Raw genomic sequence first — 26,113 nt, 5'->3', positions numbered from 1 at the left:
ATACACATAAAATAAAAATGAAGGAAATTTAAAAAAAAAAGAAGGATGGGAACTCCCTACAAATGGGCAGGGAGAAGCCTAGGATCAATCAATCTCTCTCTCTCTCTCTCTCTCTCTCTCTCTCTCTCTCTCTCTCTCTCTCACTCACTCACACACACCATCATACAAAAAGTATTAAATCCCATGACCAAAAAAAAATGAAGAGAAAGAAACCAGCCATCTAATGATCAAATTATACTATTGAGTATAATTTGAGGGATACTTTACACTCCAGTAAGATGATCCGCAATTAGAGATAAAAGAATTTTTTTTTAAATCATACCTTTGCAAGAATGTGCTTGTCTTTTATAATGTACTCATAAGTAGTCAGGAGGACGTTGAATTTGCCACTCCGTAGCTGGGGGACAAGGGAGCGTCGCATGGCAGGGGTACCCTGAATGGAAAGAAAAAGACATCGATTACCCACTGGAAGCGCGTAGGTGCTATTTCTCACTGTGCCGAGCTTAATGGAACCTAGACAGGTGATGGGCACATAAATGTATTACCATATACGGATCTATTATCCGGGAAGAAAGCGGTAGCTGAACCACACAGATCTTGACCCTTTCCAGATCCTTACGGGAAGGTTTCCCACTTAAGACCGCGGAAGGAAAAGAGAGGAGGAAATTGCAGCGAGCTTGCAGGAGGAGGGAACCCGCTGCTCGGCTGAAAAGCTCCCTTTCTGCGGGAGCCTGCAGCAGGCAGCCCCAGCGCCCCGGTAATTGCCTGACTTCGCAGGAACCTTCGGCACAGCGGCAGCTCACAGTGAGCCAGTCAGCAGCACTCAGAAAGTGCGATATTTGTCATTTGTATTACTCTCATCAGAAACCTCGCAATATGATAATTAACAATTTTCTTCTGCATTTCACTATCTGAAAGTAATTATGGTTTATTACAGTAATCTTCTTGGGATGATTAACTCTCACTGTTTAGTACATGATGTACATGACAAAACTTTACAACCAAATACAGTTCACAGATGTGCATATGGAATGAAGAAAATGGGGCCCAATTTTTTGCTTTTCCACATTTATATATAAATACAAAGCTCCAAACCTTGTAAGAAATTTTCACCACAGAAGGAGCCCATTTGTCAAATTCATATGTCCAGTTAGACAGAGTCCTACAAAAAAAAACACACAGTAAATACACACAAACACATTTATATAAATTCAGTTCATAGAAAAATGTTACTCATTTTTAGTCCTTGCCTTAAAAGGGGCTAGAGACTATATAATACCTAATACATATTTATGTGAAAGGTATGGAGATAAGAGGTAAGTTAGAAAGAAGCTGCCACAAAGCATGGCCATTTTACACTTCATTAAAAAAAAAATCTCCTAAGAAACAAGTCAAAATGTAGAACCATGTGTACAAAACATGACCGCCTTCCCATGATTCTGAAAACCAACAGTCACAAGATGATTTTGGGGGGCCATCTTTACAACTAGCCATGTAAGCTCTGAGAAAACTCGAATCAGGGAAGAAAAATTACAAAACCACACGAAAACAGTAAATAGGTCTATCAAAAAGAAGCAGATGCGAAATACTGCTTTAAAAAAAAAAAAACCCAAAGTGTAACCAAAATGTCAATGTCAGACCATGCAAATATAGACTGAATGCAAAGGGCATGTAAGTATTACGGAGGCAGATAATTCACAGCCTTGTTCAGAATGAATGGAAGGAAATACAGAAACGAAAAGCCTTGTTCTTCCTGCAGGTCTGAGTGCGTCTCAGAACTGCAACCCATGACAAGATCTCAGGGACTGAAGTATCCCCATGAAGTGCACACACAGAGCACTGCCCTCCCAGGGAGGGTGGCTGTCAACAGGTATTTCTTTACTCAGAGAGCGGTGGTTAAAGACCAGCGGGAGCCACCCGTGGGCGAGGAACCGGGGCTGTGTCAGGAAGGGCCAAGAGTGGCCCTTCCAGAGCAGCAAGCCACTGAGACACAAAGTGTGCACGCAAAGTTTCCTCTGATGCAGAGGTCCTAGCAATGACTTTGATTTCTACGCTGCCTTCAAAGATACAATAAGGAAGGCGTACAAATCTACTATCCTTTGGAGGTGTGCACATGTGTGCACGTAAGTGTAAATATAACATGGAAAACTGTTCTAGAAAAAAAAAATTAAAAACGCCCTCACCTTTCCCTTCAGTAAGCTACTTACTTGGACTCACTCTACAGCACTGGTTCCCAACCTGAGGGTCATGACCCCTTGGGGAGGGTGGGGGTCACATATCAGATATCCAGCCTATCAGATATTTATACTACGATTCCTAACAGTAGCAAAATTACAGGTATGAAGTAGCAATGAAATAATTTTATGGTTGGGGGTCACCGCAACAGGAGGAACTGTGTTAAAGGGTCTCAACACGAGGAGGGTTGAGACTGCTCTCCAGGATGTAAAATGTTAACGGCCAATAAGAATCACTACCTACTTCCCGAGCCAGTCAAAAGGCTGCAGCGGGGGTGGGGAGGAGGGCTGGGGTGGAAAATGAAAACCCACATTCAGGTTATGTGTTCCTGGCATTCCAGCTCCATGCCCCTAATCTGTCTGAGGTGAGAAACAAGGGCAAGCCGCTGATAGGCCAATCTCCAACATGCAGAGCGATGGAATAAATGGCCGGACTTACGAGAGGGGAACAATGATGAGATAGGGACCATTGAGTCTTTTGTGCTCCATCAGGTAGGTGATGAGTGCAATGGTCTGGATGGTCTTGCCTAGCCCCATTTCATCAGCCAAGATTCCATTCAGATTGTTATTATACAGCGACACCATCCATTCCAGGCCCTGGAGCTGAAACCAAGAGTAAGTGTTTCAATTACCCAAGATCTGCACAGGTAATTAATACTAATGCAACTCAAGCGAGGCTGTGACTTCTTAACTTCTTGGTGCCGTGTGCGGAGTTTCCCACAGTAGCAAGGCAGGGGAGGCACCAACGCCGAAGGAATTTAAAAGATGAGCCTGTAATCGCCCCTGCTGCTTGGCAGGTGCTCGGTGTTAATCAGATTTGGAAACGATGGGCTAGAGCGCGCTGGTGGGATTTGAAGCAGCTTTACTGCTCAGCCGTACTTAGCATTTCACAGTAGATGACATTCTAGAATTATTATAAATGAAGAAAACCCAAACCAAACTCTATTCCAACCACTCCAAGAACAAAAAGCCAACTCGAGGATTAAAGACAAACCAGAAGGCTGAGCTGGCTGCGCATAGACCACTGATCATCAGAAACTGCTTTCTGGATCAAGAACAGCCTGCCCCAGGGTGCCATCCCTGCAGCGAGGAAGCCTGTGACCAGGGAGCCAAGGCCACTCGGCTGGGCTCCAGAAGGACATTTCTCTTCCTGGCAAAGAAAGGCCCCAGGCAGCACACAGAAACTCTGCACTGTGGGCACTTTATGAAGGCAGCTCCCTGGAAGCCAGCTGCCTGGAAGATGTACAGCATATTTTCAAAGCATGGAAGCAGGCACCCAAGTCTCAGCCTTAGATTCTCATTTAAACACAAAAGAAAAGTGAGGTGAGAACACAGACTTATTGCACTATCATGATGCAATGTTGGGTTTAAATGATAGCATCAATTATACGTAACATACATATATATGTTACACACACACATATATACATGTTATAGTCAAGTTAACTTGCTAATTTATGTTATGCTGAGAAAATATTGTGATCTTGTACTTAAAATAGTCATTCAACAACTCTCCCTCATACAGGATCACACAAGGAACTATAGCAGATGGACACCAAGGTGGACTCACACTCCCTTCAGAAGCTCATGTCTGGGAGGAAGCAGTGAACACTCTCACGTGCCAAGAAGTAGCCCAGCGTGACGGATGTGTATAAACGGGAGACAGTTTTCCTGTCGCCATCCACTGTGACCATCCAAAGACTTTCCTAACCAAATGGGAGCCTTGTACAAGACCTAAATCATCTTCAAAGTTTGTGTAGAACAGCATCACAGGGAGAGGAGAGAAACAGAAAAGCCCTGAGAGGGGATGGGGAAACAGGAAGAGGAAGGGGTCACAAGGGCCAAGCGGGGGAAGAGAATGGCAAGGCCCAAGCCCAACTCTTGGGAGCTGAGGCAGGAGAATCAGGAGTTCGCAAGGTTATCCTTGACTCTGCAGTAAGCTCTGTCCAACCCGGGCTATACAAGAACCTGGCTTAAAAACAAAACAGAAAAGCAATGTGTGTACAAAGATGCCATAATGTAACCCATGATGCTGTAGGCTAAATCTAACAGCCAAGTTACGAGAGAGAGAGAGAGAGAGAGAGAGAGAGAGAGAGAGAGAGAGAGAGAGAGAGAGATATCCCCAATAAAATAAAAGCAAAACCAGAGGCAGGGGAAGAGCTTAGAATCTCACAGAACAGGTAGAAAGATGTGCTTTCCTGGGGCTGTGGAATATGGGATGGAGACTGGAATCAGGTGTGATTCTCTAGGAGGCAGCAGGAACTTGTCAAGGAGCCACAGGAAAGCGTACCTGCGAGCACCTATGAACTTGTTTGTGAGAAAGGGAAATCCTAAAGCAGACAGGGATGGTCAGACCTCAGGAAGAGGAGATTTCCTGTCAGAAGCCCTGGAGGAAAGGGTACACCTCATCCTGAGGAGTAGACAGAGCCCAGTGAGGAGTGGGGTGTGCACAGGAATTCACATTTGGAAGTAGGAGGAGCTAGATTTGAAAAGGGAGCCATGAAGAGTGCTTACAAAGGTGCAGAATGGCAAGAGGAAACCAGTGTGGCATTTAAATTTATTTATGAGGACCATCTGGGTGCTTCCTGCCAGGACGGAATTCAGTTCCGGGAACCCACATGGTAAAAGAAGAGAAGCAACTTCTGCAGGTTGCCCTCTGACCTCCCTGAGCAGGGTGTGACAGACAGGCGCGTGCGCATGTGCACGCGTGTACACACACACACACACACACACACACACACACACACACATGCAAATACATAAAGTAGTGAAAGTTTTTTTTTTTATAAATAATTCAGAAATGGATCTCCCATATCAAATATAGCCAAGAACACACTGACAAGATACTAAGTAGGTCAAATGAGATTTAAAAAAAAAAAATACTCGGACCTCATAAAGTGGTGTGGCCTTACAGGGCAGAGATCTTCAGAGTATGTTCCAGGAGCTCCAGAGAAATCCTAAGACTTTCCCAAGACAATTCATGAGATCAAAATGTTTTTAGAAATGCTACCCAGGCATTGTTTGCCAATCTTCCGGTGTTGCCGTCAGTACAGACGGGGTCCACGCAATGGTAGGAGGAAATGGCTGACCCCAGAAGTTTGAGATGATTGCTCATAAGCATACACTTCTGTAAATGTATTCTAAACGACACTATTTTTTTTTTATAGGATATTAGTAAGCAATCATAAAAAAGTGACCCTGGCAGTAGTAGAGAAAGATGTTTGAGAACTGTGGAATCCAACTGTGTTTAAAAAGTGACTTCCCTGCAGGATGCTGATGTGCATGATAGAGTACATTCACTTCCCCAGTCCTCAATAAGCGGATAGGCACAATGGATGGACAGAGAGGAGTTGCTGCCAAGGTGATTACTCAGCTGGCCTGGGACGGTCCACAGTTATCCTATCATTAGAAAGTAAGCCGGGCGGTAGTGGCACCGGCCTTTAATCCCAGCACTCGGGAGGCAGAGCCAGGCGGCTCTCTGTGAGTTCGAGGCCAGCCTGGGCTACAGAGTGAGTTCCAGGACAGGCTCCAAAGCTACACAGAGAAACCCTGTCTCGAAAAACCAGAAAAAAAAAAAAGAACTTCCACTAACTCTCACCAACATCCACATTTGGACTACTAAATTACAGTAGTTTAGTTCTAGTAAACAGGATCGCCTACGTTTATCTGACCACAAGGCCTTACTATTTTATTTTAGTTTTTCATTTTTGAGGGAACAAATTCATGGAACAAACGCTCCAAGGAACACACTCCAGGTAACCTGGTAGAAGAGCCTGAGCCAGAAGACAAGAGACGCCCTCAAATTACACAGGTCCAAGGAGGCACCCGCCACATTTACAGCCGAGTTCCTAACCAAAGCACGGGTGCCAACAACTCAGTCACACCTTCAGGGAAGGGTAGACATGCCGGAGATTGCACGCTGAACCGCTACCATCCCAGTACCGCTGCAACTAAAGCTGAAGCAATAACTCATTTACTTCAGGTCCCTGACTAATGGAGCCAAACTGGACCACAGTGAAACTGGTCCAACTGTTAGGCCAGCATTTCCTACGAGATTCATTCCAGGATGACCAAAACTACTCCAGCGTAAGGCTGCAGTGCTGAGCACAATGCTCTGAAAGAAGCCCTATGCAGCACCGGGAAGACCGTCCATATTGTAAGGTACTCAACCCGGAACGGCTTCCTGTCTTTAGAACCTCCTCTTGAGTTGGCGAAGGCTCCGAAAGTGGGGTGTACACACTTGGGGGTGACACGTACGCAGGACCGAGGCTTGCTATGGGGCCCGCAAACATACCTGGTAATGCTTCAGGGTGCCGTTAATGAGGAGGGCAGACTGCTTCTCTACCCTCTCAGAGATGGCGTGAGCCACCGTGTAGTAGGACTGTGACCCCCTGGCGCTGTACTGCATGCTGTATTCGTCGTCCACATCCTGTTTCGCAGTCCTGAAGAAGACAAAGCAGAAAGTCCATGGGGTGGCTTGAGTCTGTGTGTCGTGGCATCAGAAAGGACTTGAGAGGCTAACATGGCTGCTGTGGATATTAACTGTGCTCTGCCGTTAAAAACATTCTTTGTAGAGTTCACAAAAACTGAGCGGGGGTCATCCTCCTCCTCCTCATCATCATCATATCAGCTCCACATTATACATACATGGGAAGACCGTGAGCTTCACAGAGGTTACTTTGAAGGTCACAAAAGGTGCCCTAACCTTCAGAGACCAAGAGGGGCCTGACCTGCACAACTGGAGATCAGCACTCGGCCAATAAAGCTGTCCTGGGTGTCCCCTGGATGCGAAGATAAAGTCCATCCATAGGACACTAGGGAAGCGTGGCAGACAAGCAGGAGAGGCCTGAAGAGGACCTTAGGGGGAGGGAGAGGATAAAGGGGTTCTTCCTTCCCCTGTGCCTCGTGCATCGGTCTTTCACCCGATGCACATGGAAGAGCCACTGCACATTCTTAAAAGCCTCCCTGAAAAAATCGGGGGTGCACCGGAAAACAGCTCCTGAAGTAGGGCACACAATCCGGGAAGGGAAAAACAGATGAGAACATCCGTTTCTTCTTTTTCGGAAAGTCTCATCATTCGAATGTCCACTGTAGTCTGCTATTTCAGAACAACAACGTTCCTATAACAACGGTCGCACAAGCAACGAGGTGTGTGAACCACTGTCGGAGGATGGGCTGGAAGGGGGTGAGATATGGTGCCCGGCACCCAGACAGGGGAAGCTAAGTTTGCAGCTTGACGGAGTGGGCAGCTGACGAAGCTATGACAGCCGGGATGACACAAGAATGGTATTCACACTTGGGTTTCTGGGTCTGTTGATGGCTTTGAAGGAGGCAGGGAAGGCAAGCATCCTTCCCCCTGGGAGCGGAGGAGTGTAAGTTTGATTAGTCCAATCTGGGATAGAAGTACAAATGACAGGCATAAAGTCCAGAAAAGAGCCCGAGCAGGAGACAGGATGCTAGAAGGAAGGAGGGAGGGAAGGAGGAAAAGAGGGGGCAGGGAGGGAGGGACGGAAGGAATGAGATGAGCCACACAAAGCCCTAGACCAGAGGGGTCCAGAGCTCACAAGTGACCTGTGAGGAGCTGAGGGGACACTCTAGCTGGAGTGTGAGTATGAAGTCTGTTCCTGTCTTTAAACAGGATTCGCAAACAGAAAACTCACGCCACATGGACCTCAAAGACTGTATTTGTAACGAAAACTCTGAGGGCCACGTACTCAATGATCTGCTTGGCATCCTTTTCGGAAACTTCTTCGCTGTTTGGATCCAGCAGTATCTTCTCTTCCGTTTCCTGCCTGCTGGACTCCTCCTCTTCATCCTGGAGGAAGAACAGAGATACAGCAAGGCCCGTATTTTGACAAGCCAGCTCTATGACTAGCACTTTTTAAAAAGAGATTAAATAGCATTTTACTTCACAAATGAAGCAAGTAAATCCAATTAATGGAGGAAGTAAATTTAGCTTCCTCTCAAACCAAGTGATTCACCATTTCACCACTGAATGAGAGAGAAAACGGGATGCTCCAGAGGTCCCCAAGACCCGAGAATAAGTGTAAAAATCATGCCAGAAACACACATAATTATTTGGTCAATCGAAGCAGATACAGAGACCATATCTGCTGTTCTAGAATTCTATATTCCTCTCTCCAAAGGCATATATTCGAGATTTAACATCCTCCCGAGAATGCCCTTTCTGGTGGTGGCATTGGACTCTGTCCCCATGACTACAGAGAACCTGAATTGCTGAGTATGCTGCTTTCTGGGGCTGCCTCATGCCACACACTTTGCTGAGTGTTTAGAAAAAAGCATCATTACTTTAGCAACGGATGTGATCACCTCCCTACCTCTTGAAAGTATCACTAAATATTCATTATGTCCACTACTAACCTGACATTAAAAACCAGTCTAAAGGTGAACATGTGTTTCCTAACAACTGACTGAAATATGGACACACATGACAAGTATCAATGGTGACATCAAGCCAATGACATCAGATCACTCAGAAGTGCCTCCTAGAAATGAGGTGCTACAAGTCACTCACTGGCTAGTGGCCTGGGGCTCCTGTCACTTGGTCAGAGTGCATCTCTTCCCAGCTGTCAGGAGGTGTCTGCAGCTGTCAACATCTGGGTGGCAAGGGCTACCTAAACCGCCCACTGTATCTTATCTTTATACTCCCAGGCTCTTCCTCAGGAAAAAAAAAAAAAATCTAACAGATCATTTATGGACTCGTTCACTCAAGCAAGAAAGAGTGAGTGAGTGAGAGAGAAGGAGAGAGTAGCTGGGAGATATTACCATGCCACAAAAGTATTTGCTTTTTAATGGTTATGTTTTTCTAAATGAAATTTTTATTGTTTTCTAAAAAGCAGTAAATGTTCATGGTATATTAATTTAGAAAGCAAAGATCCAAAATACAGAAGGAAAATGACCGTTGTCTTAAAATCCTCATCAGTTATTTAGGCAAGGCTGTGTCAGCAGCTGCTTGGCATCCATCTGTGGCATGCTGCACTGGAGGCCTGTATGCTGGTCTAAACCAGACTTAATGACTGTACTAGCCAGACTCAAGCAAAGGATATAAAATGACTTAATCTTTTGATTTGTACTAATCAATCATTTCATAATTAACCTAACAAATACCCTTACTATTTTTTAATCCCTAGTGAAAGTATCCAAGATTCTCACCTTATTCTAAACATGTTAAGTATTCCTTCCAAGAAACAGAAAAACACATTTCCTTTTGAGTAACCATCATATCCAAGGATTCAAAATTAAGAGTCATGGTTAAAGAGAAGTCCAGATGAACATTCAAGTCTCTAGGCTTACCCACATTGCCTTTTCTATTTCAGGCCCCAGACCCATAACTTCTAATGAACTCTAAGGCTTAAGAGACTTCAGAAGCTCTCTGGCAGTTAGCTCTCACTCAGACCATTTAGGGGTGGGGAGCTGCCTTTCCCAAAGCAACCCATCTTCAAAATTCTCCCCCAAAGACCTCTGCACCACCTCTAGTCCACTGGTAGCTTTTCTCCTCGGTTCCAAATGAATTTAGCATTTGTCAAGACGTCTCACCAGCCAGGGACCCTCAAGAGATGACCGCAGTCACTAGCACACACCATCAGAGTCTATCCAGATGCTTCGGCCCAGTCATCAACTGAAAACAAACCCAGGAGGCAGCAGCAGGGGGCTTTGGGGGCTGAGCCCACATTCACAAGGCAACACTTCTTCTTCCATTAACTTTCGAGCCGGCGAACCGCAAAGAGAGAGAGAAAGCTGTCCACGTACCTCTTCCTCGTAGTCAGAGTCACTCTCTTCACTATCGGATCTGGGTGCAACTTCATAGCTAGAGACAAGCAGAGAAGAGGAGGGGGCTGATCTCTGAGGTATAAACAGGCATACGTGACTTAACAGCAACATCCTACGTAACAGATGACTCATCCAGATACAAAACCTCCCCATCACTCAGCAAAGGCTGCACAGGTTTGGTTGGGGAATTTTATAAAGGACGTCACACCCACCCTTCATCAAAGAAGCCCCAAGAATACCAGTAACTGTTTCTACATCATACCCAGGATTCATCTCCAGCCAGGCATCCAGCTGACTTGCTTTGGGTGCTTCTGGTCCAAAGAGGACCTTGCCAGTTTCTGTGTGTGTCACTTTGACAGGCAGGTCACTCATCTGGCTGCTTTCATCTATCGGCTAGAGAGAGCAGGAAGAAATCAAGTCAGCCTGGGACGTTAGGAGGCCCTCTCAGTTCGGTGCTGGATAGTTCTCAGGCTTTTGGTTGTCCAGTATCTGAAATGTCTTTTTGTGTTTCATCATTTCAGCACTGAACGTGTCTTGGTTGGTAGGGAGAGATCACCACCCACTAAAGACCCTGAAGAAGTAGCCACGACGGCACATGCCTGTTCTAATAGCACCCTGGAAACTGAGATAGAAGGGTCACAAGTTACCGGCCAGCCTAGCTTACACACCAAGACCCTGTTTCAAAAAGATCTGGGGCTTTGGTTGTGGCTCAATAGTAAAGAGCTTTGAATTTGAATTTGATCCTCAACAACAACAACAACAACAACAACAACAAAAAACCCTGAACACATTGGCCTCCCTGGCTCCTAACATACAGGTACGATTCCTTGCCTTTTCTAACTGGATGTACTTGCCGAGCCTCTGAGTTAGAAGACACAGAAGTTCAAGGAAGCTGGGGTGCAGGCATAGTGACAGAAGGTCAAATCAAGGTGGCAGCATTGTCAGTGGAGTGACTTTGGCCATGCCAAGCTCCTGCCTGCTCCCAACAGCAGCCATGTCTTTACTAGAGCAGATGCACAGGATAGTACAAAATTAGGTTCCTGCCCTAAGACAGATTCTCCAGGTAGCCTTTATCCTGTTCTACACTGAACACGTCTAACCCCAAAATGCAAAACTTGAAACTTTCTGAGCATGGACATGACGGCAAAGTGGAAAATTCTACAACTGGTACCATGGGAAGGGCCTTCCATAGTTAATCAAAACACAAGCATGCTAAAATAATAGATAAAGTCACCTTCAGACTATGCATTAAGGCCTATGCAAAAAGAAAAATAAGTTGTATATGGAACATAAATGTAGTGTATTCTTAGACGTAGGTCCTATCCCCAGGATATCCCATATATGTGTAAGTACTCCAAAGTCCAAGCCCCACATTCATAATCTGAAACACTTCTGGCTGCAAGCATTGAGGACAAGGGATATTTGCCCTGGAACAAATTCTGTTCTTATTTCAGGCAAGCCAAGCTGATCTGGGTCATTTAGAACTAAGAGTTCCTCAATCCTTCACCTAACACTCTGCAGGGGGCAATTCCTGCAAGCTGTGGTTTTGGATCGAGCAACCAAGTGTAGCCCACGTCATCAGCTACAAAGCCATGTGCTGTATCTGAAATCAACCCACCAGAATGGGGTCTAATTCAACCACTGGAATTGTGGGCACAATAAACAAACAAACAAGAAAACAACCCTGCCTCTCTGACACCTGAATAACTGACCAAGACAAAGATGAAGTTCATTATCTTTGAATAATAAAATAGCTTGCTCAAAAAATTAAGAGTTCTGTGAAATTGCAGAGGTTAGAGTTAATGTGCCCCGGGGAACAGACTGTCTTACAGGGGCTGGAAGTGGAGCAGCCCTATGCAAATGGATGCTACTCACTATAGGGTGACCGACTTCTCGGAGCAGGGCCTTGGGTAAGGCATTTGGAAGCGCTCCATTTGTGTGTGCGTCCCACTATCCGCTTCTGAAGAGCAGTGAAACGGACTGTTCAGGTAATTCGTTACTTCACAGAATTTTCCCGAAATGACTCTTAATTAGTTCTGTGGCCAGATAGATACATGCAGCACTATTGGTGTAATTAAGATTGTCATATGATTTATTTTAATTAAGCAAAAAAATGACAAGGAAAACCAGGGGGTTGATATTACTTTCTATATCGTAACTTAGAGAAAAAGTAACCAGAAAGAAACCCAAACCCCAGTTGCTCTCTCCTGCTTCTCCCTCAACAAAGCACCATCAGAATCACAACAAATACTGGTGACTGTTCACAGAGATAACCTTAGAAGAAAAGGCCTGCCCCGGCCTGTCGGTTTTCTTCGCTCCTACGCTGGCTAAAGCGGTCCTTCTGAGTAGCAGTGCTCTGCATGGCAATACGATTCTTCCTCATTAATGGAAAAGGTCATCTGCACACTCGAGAGAGAAAAGGGAAATCTAGCATTTGCTACCATTTCCCTGGGAAAAACCCTATCTTGTTATCGTGGGCTATTATAATACAGCTTGTTTTATTGCTAATGTCGCACCTCAGAGAAAATTGGAAGCCACTGTGGGTGGAATTAGAACCCTGGCAAGAGCACAGAGCAAGCCCAGAAAAGAAGGAAGAGCATTATTTCAGAACAAACTGAGCAACAGGCCCACTTCGCAAACTTCAGCAAATGGAACTGACAGGTATTAAGATCTGAAGATTCAAAAAAAAAAAAAAAAAAAAAAAAAAAAGACCTATGTCACAAGCCAAAGGTCAGAAGCTAGCTTCCACACAAGCTAAGAGATGAGAGGACAAGGTGTTCAGTCACCCTGGGTGCCTGGAAACTGCAGACGACGGGCAGCCTTCTCAGGGAAGGCTGGGGTCCTGTAAGCCCTTGCTGCCTCGAAGAACTCTGATTCAGCATTCCACCCTGGTGGCATGCTGTCTAGAGTTTCTTGCATATTAACATTCACCCTGATCTCTTCCTTCCCTGTGATGGCTTAGAGTGGCTAGCCCAACATCCAATTTTAAGAAGTTTCTGCATATCAGTAGTTTAACCTTTCTTTCCTGCATCTGGCCATGGGACCTCACATGGAACCCAAGTGCCCAGTGATTCTAGAATGAAATGGGCAATTCCCCCATCACCCGATGCTCTAAGCAGGCTTCTCGGGGCCCACAAGTGAAGGTTGCTTAAAAACAAACTCTCTGGGCTGACCCCTCTTCCTTGTATGACTGGACAGATCCTCCAGAGCCCAGGAGAATGTCAGAAATTCTAGGATATACAATTAAGGATAATACCTAGGTAGCTCCACATTCAATCTATATTATAAGCCTACAGAAATACCCAAAAGAAAATCCAGAATATGTGAACTATTTGGTTTGTGTATTTTTATGATTTCAAATAAGTAATAAAGTAGGGAAATTGGGCTTCTGTATTATTTACTTGTCAAATATAATCACCAAATCACCTAGCCACTAACACCTTCCATGCCGTCATGATATATATTAATCTGTATGCAGAAGGGTATATAAGAAACTATCAGTTGATGAGTAATAGTGAGACAGTGTTATGCTAATTTTCTACTATGTGAATGGCCTACGGTTTGAAGGAAGGTGCTTCTAATCTCTCAGTCTCTCCCTCCATGTGTGTGTGTGTGTGTGTGTGTGTGTACATGCATGTGCTCATTCATTCATGTGTGTGAGTGCAGGCACATGTGTGGAGGACAGAGGACACTCTTGGGTGTCAGACCTCGTCTTTCACCTTGCTTGAGAAAAGGCCCCGTGCTGTTTGCCCCTAAGAGTACTCAGGCTTCCAGGGGTTCCCCTGCCTTGGCTTCCCATCTCACGGTGGAAATGCTGGGGTTACAGACACGTGCTAACACACGCAGCTTTACGTGGGTTCCGTGGATTCTAACGTGTCCTCACGCTTGCATAGCAAGAGCTCTACCCACCCTGCCATATCCCCAGCCACGGATGCACTACTTTTACTTTTGGAAGGATTAGCCAGGGGGCTGAGGAGATGGCTCAGCAGTTCAGAGCACCTGCTGCTCATGCGAAGGACCCAAGTTTGGTTTCAGACATCCAGGGGCTCTCAACTGTCTATAACTCCAGATTCAGGGACCAGACACCCTCTTCTGGCCTCTATGGGCACCCCTCAACCCATGCACGCACGTGTGTGCACACACACATAGACAAACATGCAGAGACACACATACATATTCACATACATGTGAATATAACTTTTTTTTATAAAAAAATGAGTGGCTCAGAGAAAACAGAGTTAGTGTACACAAAGAATGATGCCAGAGGCTATGACTGATTCCCCTAGCAGGGCAGAATGTAAGAGCCAGTGGGTGCCACTTCCCTTACCTCTCCATCTGGTCCCAGGGCAGACTCCCCTCCCTCTGCATTCTCTTCAGCCTTCTGCAAAACAACAATGCCAAGTGTTACGTATACATCAAGAATACAGGACAGGAACCGACAGACTCCCATAGGTAACTATTTCAATGCCACCAGCATCCTCTCCGAAAGCACAAATGCAAATGTCTTTCATTTTTGTTTCTCTTTGCTCAGCCAAAACACACAGTGTATTAGCAACTTGTAGAGTCATTTAAAGCCAGATGTGATTCCAGGCCAGCCCACTAGAGATCTGTGGATTGTATCTTTAGAGACCTACAGAGCCCAAGACATGGCACCGTCAAGCCTGAAGGCAGAATCAGAAACATTTTCTTGTGTTTGGCACTGAAGACAAATCCTGACATAATTAGTTCGACTTCCCTATTCCCTAAGCAAGTTTTCATCAGCAATGAAGAGCAGCATTCTAAAACTGTCCATCACAATAAGCTCTAAACCGCTCCTCAGTCATAAAAATACAGAACAAAACCAAATTCTGTGAGTTCCCTGGGTAATTTCCATTCTATCTAATTGGCTTTCATAATATATAGTATTTCCACAATGTGTATGTAGGGAAATTGATGTGTATCTTCTCATGAAAAATTCCATCATCTACCATTGCTGAAATATTCCAGTGCCTTAGTCCATTAGCCTCTATGTGCCTCAATGAAAAGGGATGAGAAAGCAGGATGATTATACACAGACCCAAGCCTCATACACAACACATACAAAATGGCCAATAATGTCTGCAATTTATAACACCTGACAGGTAAAATATTTTATATACAGAATTTCTATTTCAAAAAAACCCATACTAATTCTATATAATAAAATATAGGAAGGAAAAGCTGCAGTCATTTACTTTACTAAGATATTTAAGAAAATAAGCTTTCTATCCCAGGACTCTTTTACTTCATTGAAAAATATATACAAAACTATGGAATCAAAATTAACTCTCCTCAGCTTATTTAAGACGGTCGTTCTACTGATACTTTTACCTTCTGTGAAAATAATTAGTCTCTTAACAAACAACTTTACTGAAAATGTTTTTTTTTCCACACTGAAAAAGTCCCATAAACGTAAGACTTTTTAAAGTTCTTTATGATGTAATTCATAATTTTCTTACCAAATACACTCTCCGTGTCCCTATCATACACATGTGCACACGTAAGCACACATGCACACGCATACTCCCCCTGGGAGAGACAGAGAACAGGGAAGACAGACAGACAGACAGACAGACAGACAGACAGACAGCAGGGGGTGGTGAGGAAGCATAAACAATAGAGTTTCTACCCAAGATTAGGAAAATAAAGGCTCCAACATTGAGACTGGCCCAAGTCTTGTCTTTTCTGTCTTGCTGACTAGAGGAGAGAGTAAGTACAGTCTCAGAGGGCTGACAAACGGAATCATCACAGGCACGGGCTCCCCACCTAGCCTGGGGAGGCGCTCCAACAGCGACAGAAACCTTGTGTTCAGAAGAGAAACCACCCTGCTACCAGACACCGAAGGTTCCATTTTTGGAATTCTCCAGCACTATACTCCAGAGATGGTTTTAATTAATGAGAGAAAGTCAATTAATCCCACCATTCTTTCCATACAAACCAGAAATAAGCTACAAATTTGGCCAACAAAGAAAATCAAAGGAGACAATGAAAAAGCCAATTTGAAATAGCTAGTGAGTGGAACTGGATCACCATTTCAATGAATAGCACATTAAAAAGCTTGAAGCGCCATAAATGAATAGAATCAAAACTATTCCACAGCATACTCTTATGAATATACTATGAGCTAGCCAGAGCGTTATCTAAAAACTGCCTCATAATCAGACCCTTTCATTACTTAAAGTCCCCTAAACTATCTATTTTCAATACCATTAGGCATCAAGAAGCAAAGTATTATTAGAAGTCCATCCACCCTCGGTTCTGGGATTAGACGAGTTGTATGTCAATCACATCTCTGACTGCACATGAGGCCTCAGCTATATAACCTAGAGCAAATAAGCTTCTCTTTGCCTTTGTCTCTGCGGTAGGACTGGACCAGTTTCAACCTGCTCATTCCACATGGTACATGACAAACACACTTCCATAGTTCAGGATCATGAACGGTAGGTCAGGAGCTGGTGTTAGGCCTATAATTAAGACTGGCTATGGCACTCTCTAAAAACTGCCTGCTAAGGCTATGAGGTCAGGAGCTTCTTTTGTTCAGGGAGGATTCATGCCTACAGGGGTACCTAGCACTTAGGAATCACTAAATGAGTATGTAGCAGACAAAAAAAGGGAACATACTACCATTGTGAGCCATGTGCTTCGCTTAGAATCTATTCACTGAATAATTCATAGTATTATTTTTGTTGTTATTGTTTTTATTATTATTATTATTATTATTATTATTATTATTATTATTACTCTCATCATTGCAATTAGGAGCCAAAATATTTGTCAAGTGGTAAAATGGTGAAGAACACACATACAATTTATCATTGAGCTAGGGTCCTGCGTCACCTCCCTCACTCCCACCCTGTCCTTGGATCCAGTCCTGCCACACAATTTTGAGACATGGAAGCCAGGTGGCAGTCTACTCTACAGAGAGAGATGCCAGGCCCTCTCCTCATGGCTGGGCTTCTGATGTCTAGTTGGTGCACTTTCAGAAATCCACATTCTCACACCAAACTCATGTGTTAATGTCAACACAGAAAACAACACCAAAATTCCTTCCCCTTCTCACTCTATACACAAGAGACTGTGACTTTGGATGTCTCTGGGCCACAGGTGAGACAGCTCGATTCTGCAGATATGGCAGAAATGAGTCTTCCCAGTGCCTGAGACATCTTCTCATGCAGTTGGCTGTGTCATGAAATCACAAACACGTACTCTAGTACTGCTGGCTGTTGCCTACACTCAACCTCATTGATTTAAACAAACAAACAAACAAGAACAAACTAGTCAGGCAGTGGTGGCATGGTGCACGCCTTTAATCCCAGAGAAGGCAGGTGGATCTTGGTAAGTTTGAGAGCAGTCTGGTCTATAGAGTGAGTTCCAGGACAGCCAAGGCTACACAGGGAAACCCTGTCTCAAAACACCCCCTCCCCCCAAAACAAACAAACAAACCAAACTAAAACACTCAGTCCATTCATTAATCAAGACCGAAGGAACCCTGTACTGGCTTCTTCTATCAAAACATTGCAAACTAATTATGCTTGTGTGGGGATGGAAGCATAATTAACCTATTCATGTCAGGGGATATGTGTAATACAAATTACTCCTAACTAAAGATTACTCACTACTAAAAACTACTAAAACTCAAACGGATTTGGGTTCACAATTTCAAAGGCCAATGTCAATCTACGTTCTCCACTTTAGAATGTCCGCACACACAGCAGAGGATGCACCTTGCACTCAGGAGGCATATAAAACGAAGAGTGGGGCTAGGGGAGGAAGGGCATCCGGAAACAGGAAAATTCCTGTCAGCTGAACTCAAGAAGACAGACTTCAGTAGGGCAGTCTGTTTAGATTACGACACAGAGGCTGCAAACGGCCTCGTTTTGTAAGGAAACAGTTTTATGTCAAATGTTTCACAGCCTATATTATGAAATAACCCATTTTCTCCCCCAGCAGGTACTGCCACCGTGTGCTGGAGTAGCGTCCAAATGTGAGGGCACCTTAAGGGCTCATTCTGCTTTTCTGGAAATGAAGCTTTCAGGAGCCACTTGGTTTATTTTTACTGTCATTTAAGTGGGCCTCTGAGCACCGGGACAGGTGCTCAGGCAATAAAAAATGCCCAGGAATATCAAATTAGCAGGCATTTGCACATTGCCTGAGAGTGTCATACAGAGAAGCCAATGTGAACATTTGACTCAGGTAACTGGTCAAGCCAGTTAAACAGGACTTTGATTCAAACTGGGTTCACCCATTTTGGACACCGAACTGATCAAATGAATCTAATCGCGTTGGCAGCATGCTCACAGCTCACCATACAGTCCTCACACCACACACACAGGCACACACCCCCCCTACACACACACCCAACACACACGCAGCGCTGACTAAGCAGTTTGCATCTACCTATGGAGCCTTGGAAGGAATCTCTGGGCAAACAGTAGAGATAAGATAATCGGAAAAGGCGGGGAGTAACTTGAATTTGCAGCAAATGCCTCAACGACATTATTATTTTGTTTCACTGACAATCATCCCAGCGGGCTCGGATGGCTGTGTTTAATATCTAAAAAGGTTAAAAACCACACTTCCAATTACTGTATTGAATAATGTACCATGTCAAGAAGACTCTCCCCTTCTTGTGTAAGAGCCTTGGGCAGTACTTATAAAAGTGGGTGGGAGGTGGGTACGGGGAAGAGAAGAATAAAAGGACTTCGAAACTTGACAATATTGAGGTCACTCAGAAAGACGAAATTTACCACGTTTTCTCTCATCCTGGAATCCTACCCTCTAACACAAAAAAGAAGATAATGTAAATATGGGGTGTGAGAGTTGGTCTAGGCTATGAAACTTCAACCGATTGAAAGAGGAGACCCAAAGGCACTGAGGACAGGATACAAAGTGCGAAGGAGCCTAAGTCCCCTAAGAACAGAACGGAAGCTCAACAATGAGTGGGAGGGTACAAGGAAGAGAAGGATGATAGGGAACAGCAGGGGCCAGGAGGACACAAAACCAAACTTTGTATGAGGAAACACTACACTGGAAATCTGACATTCTGTATGTTAGTACACAATAAAACAAACTAAGGCAAACCCATGATGAAAGCACTACCTGGTGCTGTGAAACAATCCTTGTACACTGTAAATATGTATTACTCTCATGGGTTAATAAAGAGCTGACTAGCCTATAGCTGGGCAGGAAGATTGGGCAGGATAGTCAGACTAGGAGGTTGCCGGGAAGAAGGGCCTAGTCTCAGGAGTCACCAGCCAGATGCAGAGGAAGCAGGACATGTAGACAATAAGGTAACATCCATGAGCCATGTGATAGAACTTAGATAAGAAATATGGGTTACTTTAAGTTGTAAGAGCTGGTTAGTAACAAGCCTAAGCTATAGGCCGAGCATTTATGATTAGTAATAAGTCTCTGTGTGGTTATTTGGGAGCTGGCTGGTGGACAGAGCTGACTGGCAAGGCAGAAAACTCCGCCAACAACCTGGCAGTGGTGTAGCACATGTCCATTAATATCATGTGTTTTCAAGACACATCAAAAACATATAACAAGGATGTTATTTCCAATAGTCTACACCTCATTGAAGAGGTTGAAGGGAGAACTTTATATTTAATTTTTCCTAGGTGGCAAATAGTTCTAGATGCTGAACCAAGACAGGTGAACTAAGCAATCAGTGGGGTACCTCTGGTAAGAGCTCCCAGCAACAGCTTATGCAAAAACTGCACCTAAAACACTAGGAGAAACACTTCGTTATCACCAGAAAGCACGCTAAGGCAGAGGCCATGCAAATCAGAAAGTCCCCTCTGTAGGAGCTGCTGGTAAGCCTTGTGGCAAGCAGGGTCTGCCAAAATAATCAATCCTCACACCCTTTCTACAGGCCCCAGCATCCAAAGTATCTGTCACTGTCCTAAAAGACATCCCAATCTGCAATTAGAAAAAAAGAACTAGCTAGCCATGCTGGTCCCTGCCAACAATCCTAGCACTTAGGCAGTAGAGGTCAAGGTCATCCTTGGCTATATAACAAGTTCAAGGCCAGCCTGGGCTACATGTGACCTTGTTGTTGGGTTCGGTCCTTAGCTCAAAAAAAAAAAAAAGGATAAACAGAAAAATAAATGAGCAATTTATCATAAAATATGCAGTCTAAACGCAGGTAAAAATAGTCTTTTTTTTATTATATTAAAAAAAGTCAAGTGTGTGTGTGTGTGTGTGTGTGTGTGTGTGTGTGTGTATGTCCATGTGTCCATGTGCCACAGAACACACATGGAGTCCAGAGGACAATGCAGACATCAGTTCTGTCCTTCTACCATGTATCAGGTCAGTGTTCAGGCTTGGTTGGAGACAAGTGCCCAGACCAGGACTTGACTTTCAAAACCCAAACAAACAAACAAACATAGGGAAAAAGCAAGTGTATTTCAACACCATCCACCCAATCGTCACAAAATTGCTTGATGTAGCAACCAATATTTGCTGAGCATTACTGTGCACCAGCAAGTGCCCCAAATGCCTTAGATAACATTGCTACATAAGCCTCACAACAGAGCTGGGGGGTGAAAAGTATTTCTATCCCCTTGTCCTGCTTAGCTTTTATTGTCTACTTGGCACAACTTAGTCTCAGCTGGGAAAAGGGAGTCTTGACTGAGGGACTGGTCCAGCTCAGTTTGTGGCCTCATCTGTGAAGACTTTCTTGATGGATGTGGGAAGGTCCAGCTCAGGATAGGTGGTAGCATGGTGGGACTGGGCTGTCTGTCTAAGAAAGCTAGCTGAGCACCAGCCAGTGAGCAGGAGAGAGTCAGCAAGCAGCCTTCCTCAGTCTGCATCTCCAGGCTCTTGCTTTGAGTTTCTGCCTTGATTTCCCTCAGCGGTGGGGTGTCACCTGGATGTGCCAGCTGAAATAACTTTTCCCTTTCCTAAGCTGCTTTTGGTCATGGTGTTTGTCACAGCAACAGAAATTAAACTAGAACCACCCTTCTGCTGGATAACAGAGCACTCTCTAACATACCTTTTAATATTACCCTACAAGGGACTAAGAGCTAATCAGTATACAAACATTTTCTTAGGTAGCTCTGAATTTTCAAGGCTGCCCATGCTGGTGGGATATGGAGGGTGGTCCCATGTACAACCAGGTTTGCACACGCTTGGTGGTTTTATCTAGCCCCACCCTTTTTTCCTTTTTCCTTTCTTCCTTGTAGCCACCTGTGGATATGTCAGAACACCGTGGTGAAGCAGAGTCCTCAAGGTTGGGGTGAATGCTGCTGTGAGCATTCACCCCGAAACTCGGAGCTTGCTTTCACATAACACACTAGCTCAATTTTTAAAATGTATTTCTCCTCTGACCTTTAAGTACAGACATAGAATTGACTTTCTCCCTCTTCCATTTCAAGGCCAATAAAGAAAGACAAGGCTGAGAATGAGACGATTCTAAGTAATTTATAAACGTACGCTGCATAGAAATGCGCCAAGGGGGGAAGAGGACTGAATTAACAAGGTCAAGGCACGCTAGAGGAAGCCAACCCTATTGTTCATGAGCAACACTAATCAACAAAATCTCCAAGAACAGCAAAGGCTCTGCTATGTGGCGATTAAAATAGAAAGAAAACATTAAAAACCAACTACATACTAGTTAAGCACGGAAAGTTGAAAGTAATCCTTATCCAATCAAACTTCAAGGCCAGCCATGCCAGGGGCCTCTTCAGTCTCAGGGACCTTAGTTGCCTGCATCTTTACTGCCACCAGCTCTGGGCTATTATTTCACTGAGTAATGCAGCTTTTCTCCAAACCAAAAGTGCATTGATGCCTTGTTGAATTTTCAAGATGTAAACAGGGACAGCACATTATCTAAAGCTTCGGGGAGATACTTGGGGGGTGGGCACAGCCTGCAGCTTACAGTGGGGAGATGCTGGGGGGTAGAGTCTGCAGTTTACAGTGGGGAGATGCTGGGTGGGCACAGCCTGCAGCTTACAGTGGGGAGATGCTGGGGGGGCACTGAAGCTTACAGTGGGGAGATGCTGGGGGAGGGGCACAGCCTGCAGTTTACAGTGGGGAGATGCTGGGCAGTTTACAGTGGGGAGATGCTGGGGGGCACAGTCTGCAGTTTACAGTGGGGAGATGCTGGGGGGCACAGTCTGCAGTTTACAGTGGGGAGATGCTGGGGGGCACAGCCTGCAGTTTACAGTGGGGAGATGCTGGGGGGCACAGTCTGCAGTTTACAGTGGGGAGATGCTGGGGGGCACAGTCTGCAGTTTACAGTGGGGAGATGCTGGGGGGCACAGTCTGCAGTTTACAGTGGGGAGATGCTGGGGGGCACAGTCTGCAGTTTACAGTGGGGAGATGCTGGGGGGCACCGCCTGCAGCTTACAGTGGGGAGATGCTGGGGGGGGCACAGCCTGCAGCTTACAGTGGAGAGATGCTGGGGGGGGCAGAGCCTTCAGCTTACAGTGGAGAGATGCTGGGAGGAGGGGCACAGCCTGCAGCTTACAGTGGGGAGATGCTGGGGGGCACAGCCTGCAGCTTACAGTGGTACAGAGGACAGCTAAAGAAGCTGGAACAGGCGACTCAATTTCCCACTCTGTGGAGGAGAGAACTGCAGCTAGCACTAAGGGTCAAATAACCAGCTTTGAAAAGCATCCCCTTCCTTTGTCATCTAATAAGGAAACATCTGGAACTGTCTACTTTACTCTGAGCAGTCTTAAAGCTTTCCAGTGAAGGAAACAGAGTCCGGGAAGGACTAGGAAGAGCCTGTTTCTTTCCATCCTTCCCCTCCTCTTCCTCCCTTTCTTTCCCCCTTATTCATCCCACTTTCCCTGGAGAGAGAGCCCAGGAAGGCAAACAGAGCCCTGCCTCCTCCTTAGTTTTGCTCAAGGCAAGGGTGTACAGGTGCTGGCCATCCTGAAAGCATCCCAGAAGGTGGCTGGAATGAACAAACCTTCACATTGGTCAAGTGGGCAATCATCAGGAGGTGCTCGGGGCTCCCAGTGGACAGCTGTTGCCTGGGTATCTTATTTCTTTGCCAGGTAATCAGGCCTTACCTCCAATTTGACTTCCAGTTTTCCACATCCTCACAGGTAAAGATATTAATTTTGGGTACATGATTAATTAATGGCTGTATCACATCATTTTTTCTCTAGCATACCCCCTAGGCTCTTCTCTAAGTGCTGGTAAATGAAAGCATAAACTAGAAAGAAGGACTATTTGCAAGGAGCACACCCACCGATCTACAGTTCTGATAGAATAAGCAGAACCATGAGAAAAACCGCAACAGATCCCCGCTCTGCACAAAACAATGTAAAAATATAGGCATAATTGTCAACACTCAATCATTTCTTTCTTTGCCTGTGGTGATGTGACTATCTAATTCCACAGCAGGAATCTATTAATTATAAACTAGAAGCTAAAATCTGGGCCATTAGCTTTTAATCACAAGGAAATATAAAGAGCTTGAACACGACAAACATTAACAGTGGCAACCTCTGCAGAAGAGGGAAAACCGGAGCTGGCCTTGAAGGGGGTCTGCTTGCAGACTAGTCCAGCATTGTAGCTGTGTGCCTCTGTGCCCTTCTACTGGCTCTGGAAGTTCTATAAGGCTACACTAACAAGAAAATGAGGTACTCCTCAGCGATAAAATGTCTAAATCCAAGCGCCAAGCCATCCCTCTTCACCTCGTCTACACAATAAGGTGAGCTATCGGAGATGAAGACAATCAGGTACGAGAAGGCGCCTTCTCAATCATTTATTCCTCCTCCTTAATTATGAAACAGGTATGAGAATTCAGGAGCCATGAAATTAATTATTTTTTTTTGAAAAACATTCTGCTCAATTATTCAGTGTAGAGAGTTAATGATTAAATGTGACTAACCCTCCATTTTCAGAGTTCTAATGAACATTTTCTGTTGATGTGTGTACCTGGCCTAATCAGAAGTTACTATGAAAACAAAATGCAGCTGTCTGTGCCTCAGTATCCACCAGGCAATGGTTCCAGGAGACCAAAGTCTGTGGAAACCAAAATCCGAACATGCACAAGGTTCTTGGGCAAATCACAGTGCTCCCATGTCACTTGTCTGCATCCTCCTGCATACTCTAATCATCTGGTGACGACACATGGTACCTGTGCAACCCAAATGCCAGGTAAGGCTGTTTGGGACACAGTGCCAAGGAAGTGTCTGCACATTTTCAATACAGAGGACATATTTTTCTTTTAGGATGCTGAGCCCTCTGTCTGTGGGATGCTGACTGGACACTTCAACCTCCAAGAAGATCTAGATTTTTCTGGTCCACACTCAGCAACTTCCTGAATTGAGGTGCAATTACCTGCAGAGCAGAGTACTAAGTGTTGTCCCTCAGTTCCTGTGTCAGTTAGGCTATATTTGACATGAGATTGTCCTTCTATTTCTAACTAGTAAAACTTTATGTCAATATACTTACCTTACTGTGACACCAGAACTGAATTAAAACGTCCATCGTTTTCATCTGTCCAAACAGACTGAAATGTGTGTGTCCAGGGCATCCCAAAGACTTCTCATGTCTTCCTTTGGCTTGATACTGTCTCTACACTGCATTTTTTTCTTCTTAATTTTCCACTCAGAAATCCCTGCCACACTGGCATTAAACCTACCCAATGTTCATTTGTGTCTATATTCTTTTGTCTCCTAATGATTGTGTATACTGAAATATTACACTGTATTAAACAGTAGGAATACAGACTGTGAACTGTGCCACTGAAATAATCTTTTTATACCCTGGTCTCTAAGACATCATCCCATTTTACACCATACTAATCAATGCCACTGCTGCAAGTCAGTAATCTAAACCTCCCATAAGGTTAACAGAGAGCAATACTCATCTAAAACCAGTCTTTGGACATACATCACAGGCTAAAGCTGTCAGGAAAAAGAGCGCACCTTCTTCCTCCTCCTCCTCTTCTTCTTCTCTTTGGCTGCCTGGGCCTGCTTGTGCTCCCAAACCAGGTTGGTCAGATTGGCCACATACTCATCAGTCTGCTGCAGAAGGTAAGCCAAGCGTCTGTCTTTCTTTTGGTCAATGAGCTTCCTGTAGCCCTCTTCGTCTTCAGCCTGTTCAGAAAGGGGAGAAGGATGACACATGACGGACGGACACTCACAGGTCCACTTCGCACCCCTCTGACTGCTCACAACCTGAATGCGGTGGTGCCTGGGGCCCACAGGAGGAGCCATGCTGCACAAGCCAGCAGCGGAGTCTGCACACTGGCAAACTTAGAAACGTGCACCACCTTGGGCCCAGGACTCCAAGGGCTGTAGCAAAATCATTGCACAAAGCCCCACTGTGGGTGGGATATGACCAAGCACTCCAAGTCAGCTCTCTTCCCCCTTCTGTGGTTCCTGAGCCGCTCAAAATGAATGCAAAAATCTGATGCTCTAAGTTACAAGCCTAGGTGACTGGAGAGAAGTCATTTAGCTCCTGAAATCTGGTTCTACTGAGCAATAACACAAACCCCGTAATTTCCAGTTCTACCTCCCATCCAGTAACGTGATAAGATCAAGTGGAAGAAAACTCCTGATGTCCTCTGAGCCATTTAGAGAGAAGTCTCTTTTAGATGTCCCCACGATAGAACATTCCAAAATACTTTCCTATGATGCCTGAACAAAAGGGGAACACCGTACATTCTCCAAGAGGTGGCTCTACCCCAGAAGAGCTCCGGGACTCAGCTGTAGGATGTCACTCCAGCACATGCCGGGGCGACAGCAACTTCATCACTCAGACTAGCTGCTGTCTGCCCCGTGAATGAGCATGAACTCCAATGCTATTATAACTCTAATTGCTTTTGGCTATGGTTGATCTCACTTGAAGAAAGAGTGATAAAAAAACTTCAGTTTCTCTATTATCTGTATATTCCATCATTTAATTGCAAAAATTAATGATTTGCAAATGCTTAATCATTGGTGTCAAACCAATCTGTTGCTGGAGTTCTAATACAGTTTTCCTTCGGTTGAATCAGACAAATTTGTCTGTTGACTGCTCCGTTTACTACACAATGGTCTCGCTAACTAGAGCAGAGACTCTTGACAGTATTCTCCATCCCAGAGACGGGGAAAGGGTCGGAA

General features: G+C 44.8%; 1 protein-coding gene across 9 annotated transcripts in view; it reads right to left on the bottom strand.

Annotated features, from left to right (window-relative positions):
• The window catches only part of Smarca2 (SWI/SNF related, matrix associated, actin dependent regulator of chromatin, subfamily a, member 2), a 171,474-nt gene that overhangs the window by 98,787 nt on the left and 46,574 nt on the right, over window positions 1–26,113 (bottom strand). For all 9 annotated transcript variants that reach the window (XR_005091453.1, XM_037205442.1, XM_037205454.1 and 6 more), the window contains 9 exons: window positions 24,935–25,105; window positions 14,353–14,406; window positions 10,288–10,418; window positions 10,005–10,062; window positions 7,949–8,049; window positions 6,529–6,676; window positions 2,674–2,837; window positions 1,096–1,162; window positions 323–433 (listed from right to left, as the gene is read on the bottom strand). Coding sequence is in view for 8 of the 9 variants with exons in the window: in XM_037205442.1 (XP_037061337.1) it covers window positions 323–433; window positions 1,096–1,162; window positions 2,674–2,837; window positions 6,529–6,676; window positions 7,949–8,049; window positions 10,005–10,062; window positions 10,288–10,418; window positions 14,353–14,406; window positions 24,935–25,105 (1,005 nt within the window). In the remaining variant the exon portion in view is untranslated. The remainder of the gene's footprint in view (window positions 1–322; window positions 434–1,095; window positions 1,163–2,673; window positions 2,838–6,528; window positions 6,677–7,948; window positions 8,050–10,004; window positions 10,063–10,287; window positions 10,419–14,352; window positions 14,407–24,934; window positions 25,106–26,113) is intronic.

This window comes from Peromyscus leucopus, chromosome 1 (assembly GCF_004664715.2).
Source record: "Peromyscus leucopus breed LL Stock chromosome 1, UCI_PerLeu_2.1, whole genome shotgun sequence".
Lineage (NCBI taxonomy): Eukaryota > Metazoa > Chordata > Mammalia > Rodentia > Cricetidae > Peromyscus > Peromyscus leucopus.
Note: the sequence above shows the minus strand (reverse complement) of the source record. Positions and strands in the feature narration are given on the sequence as shown.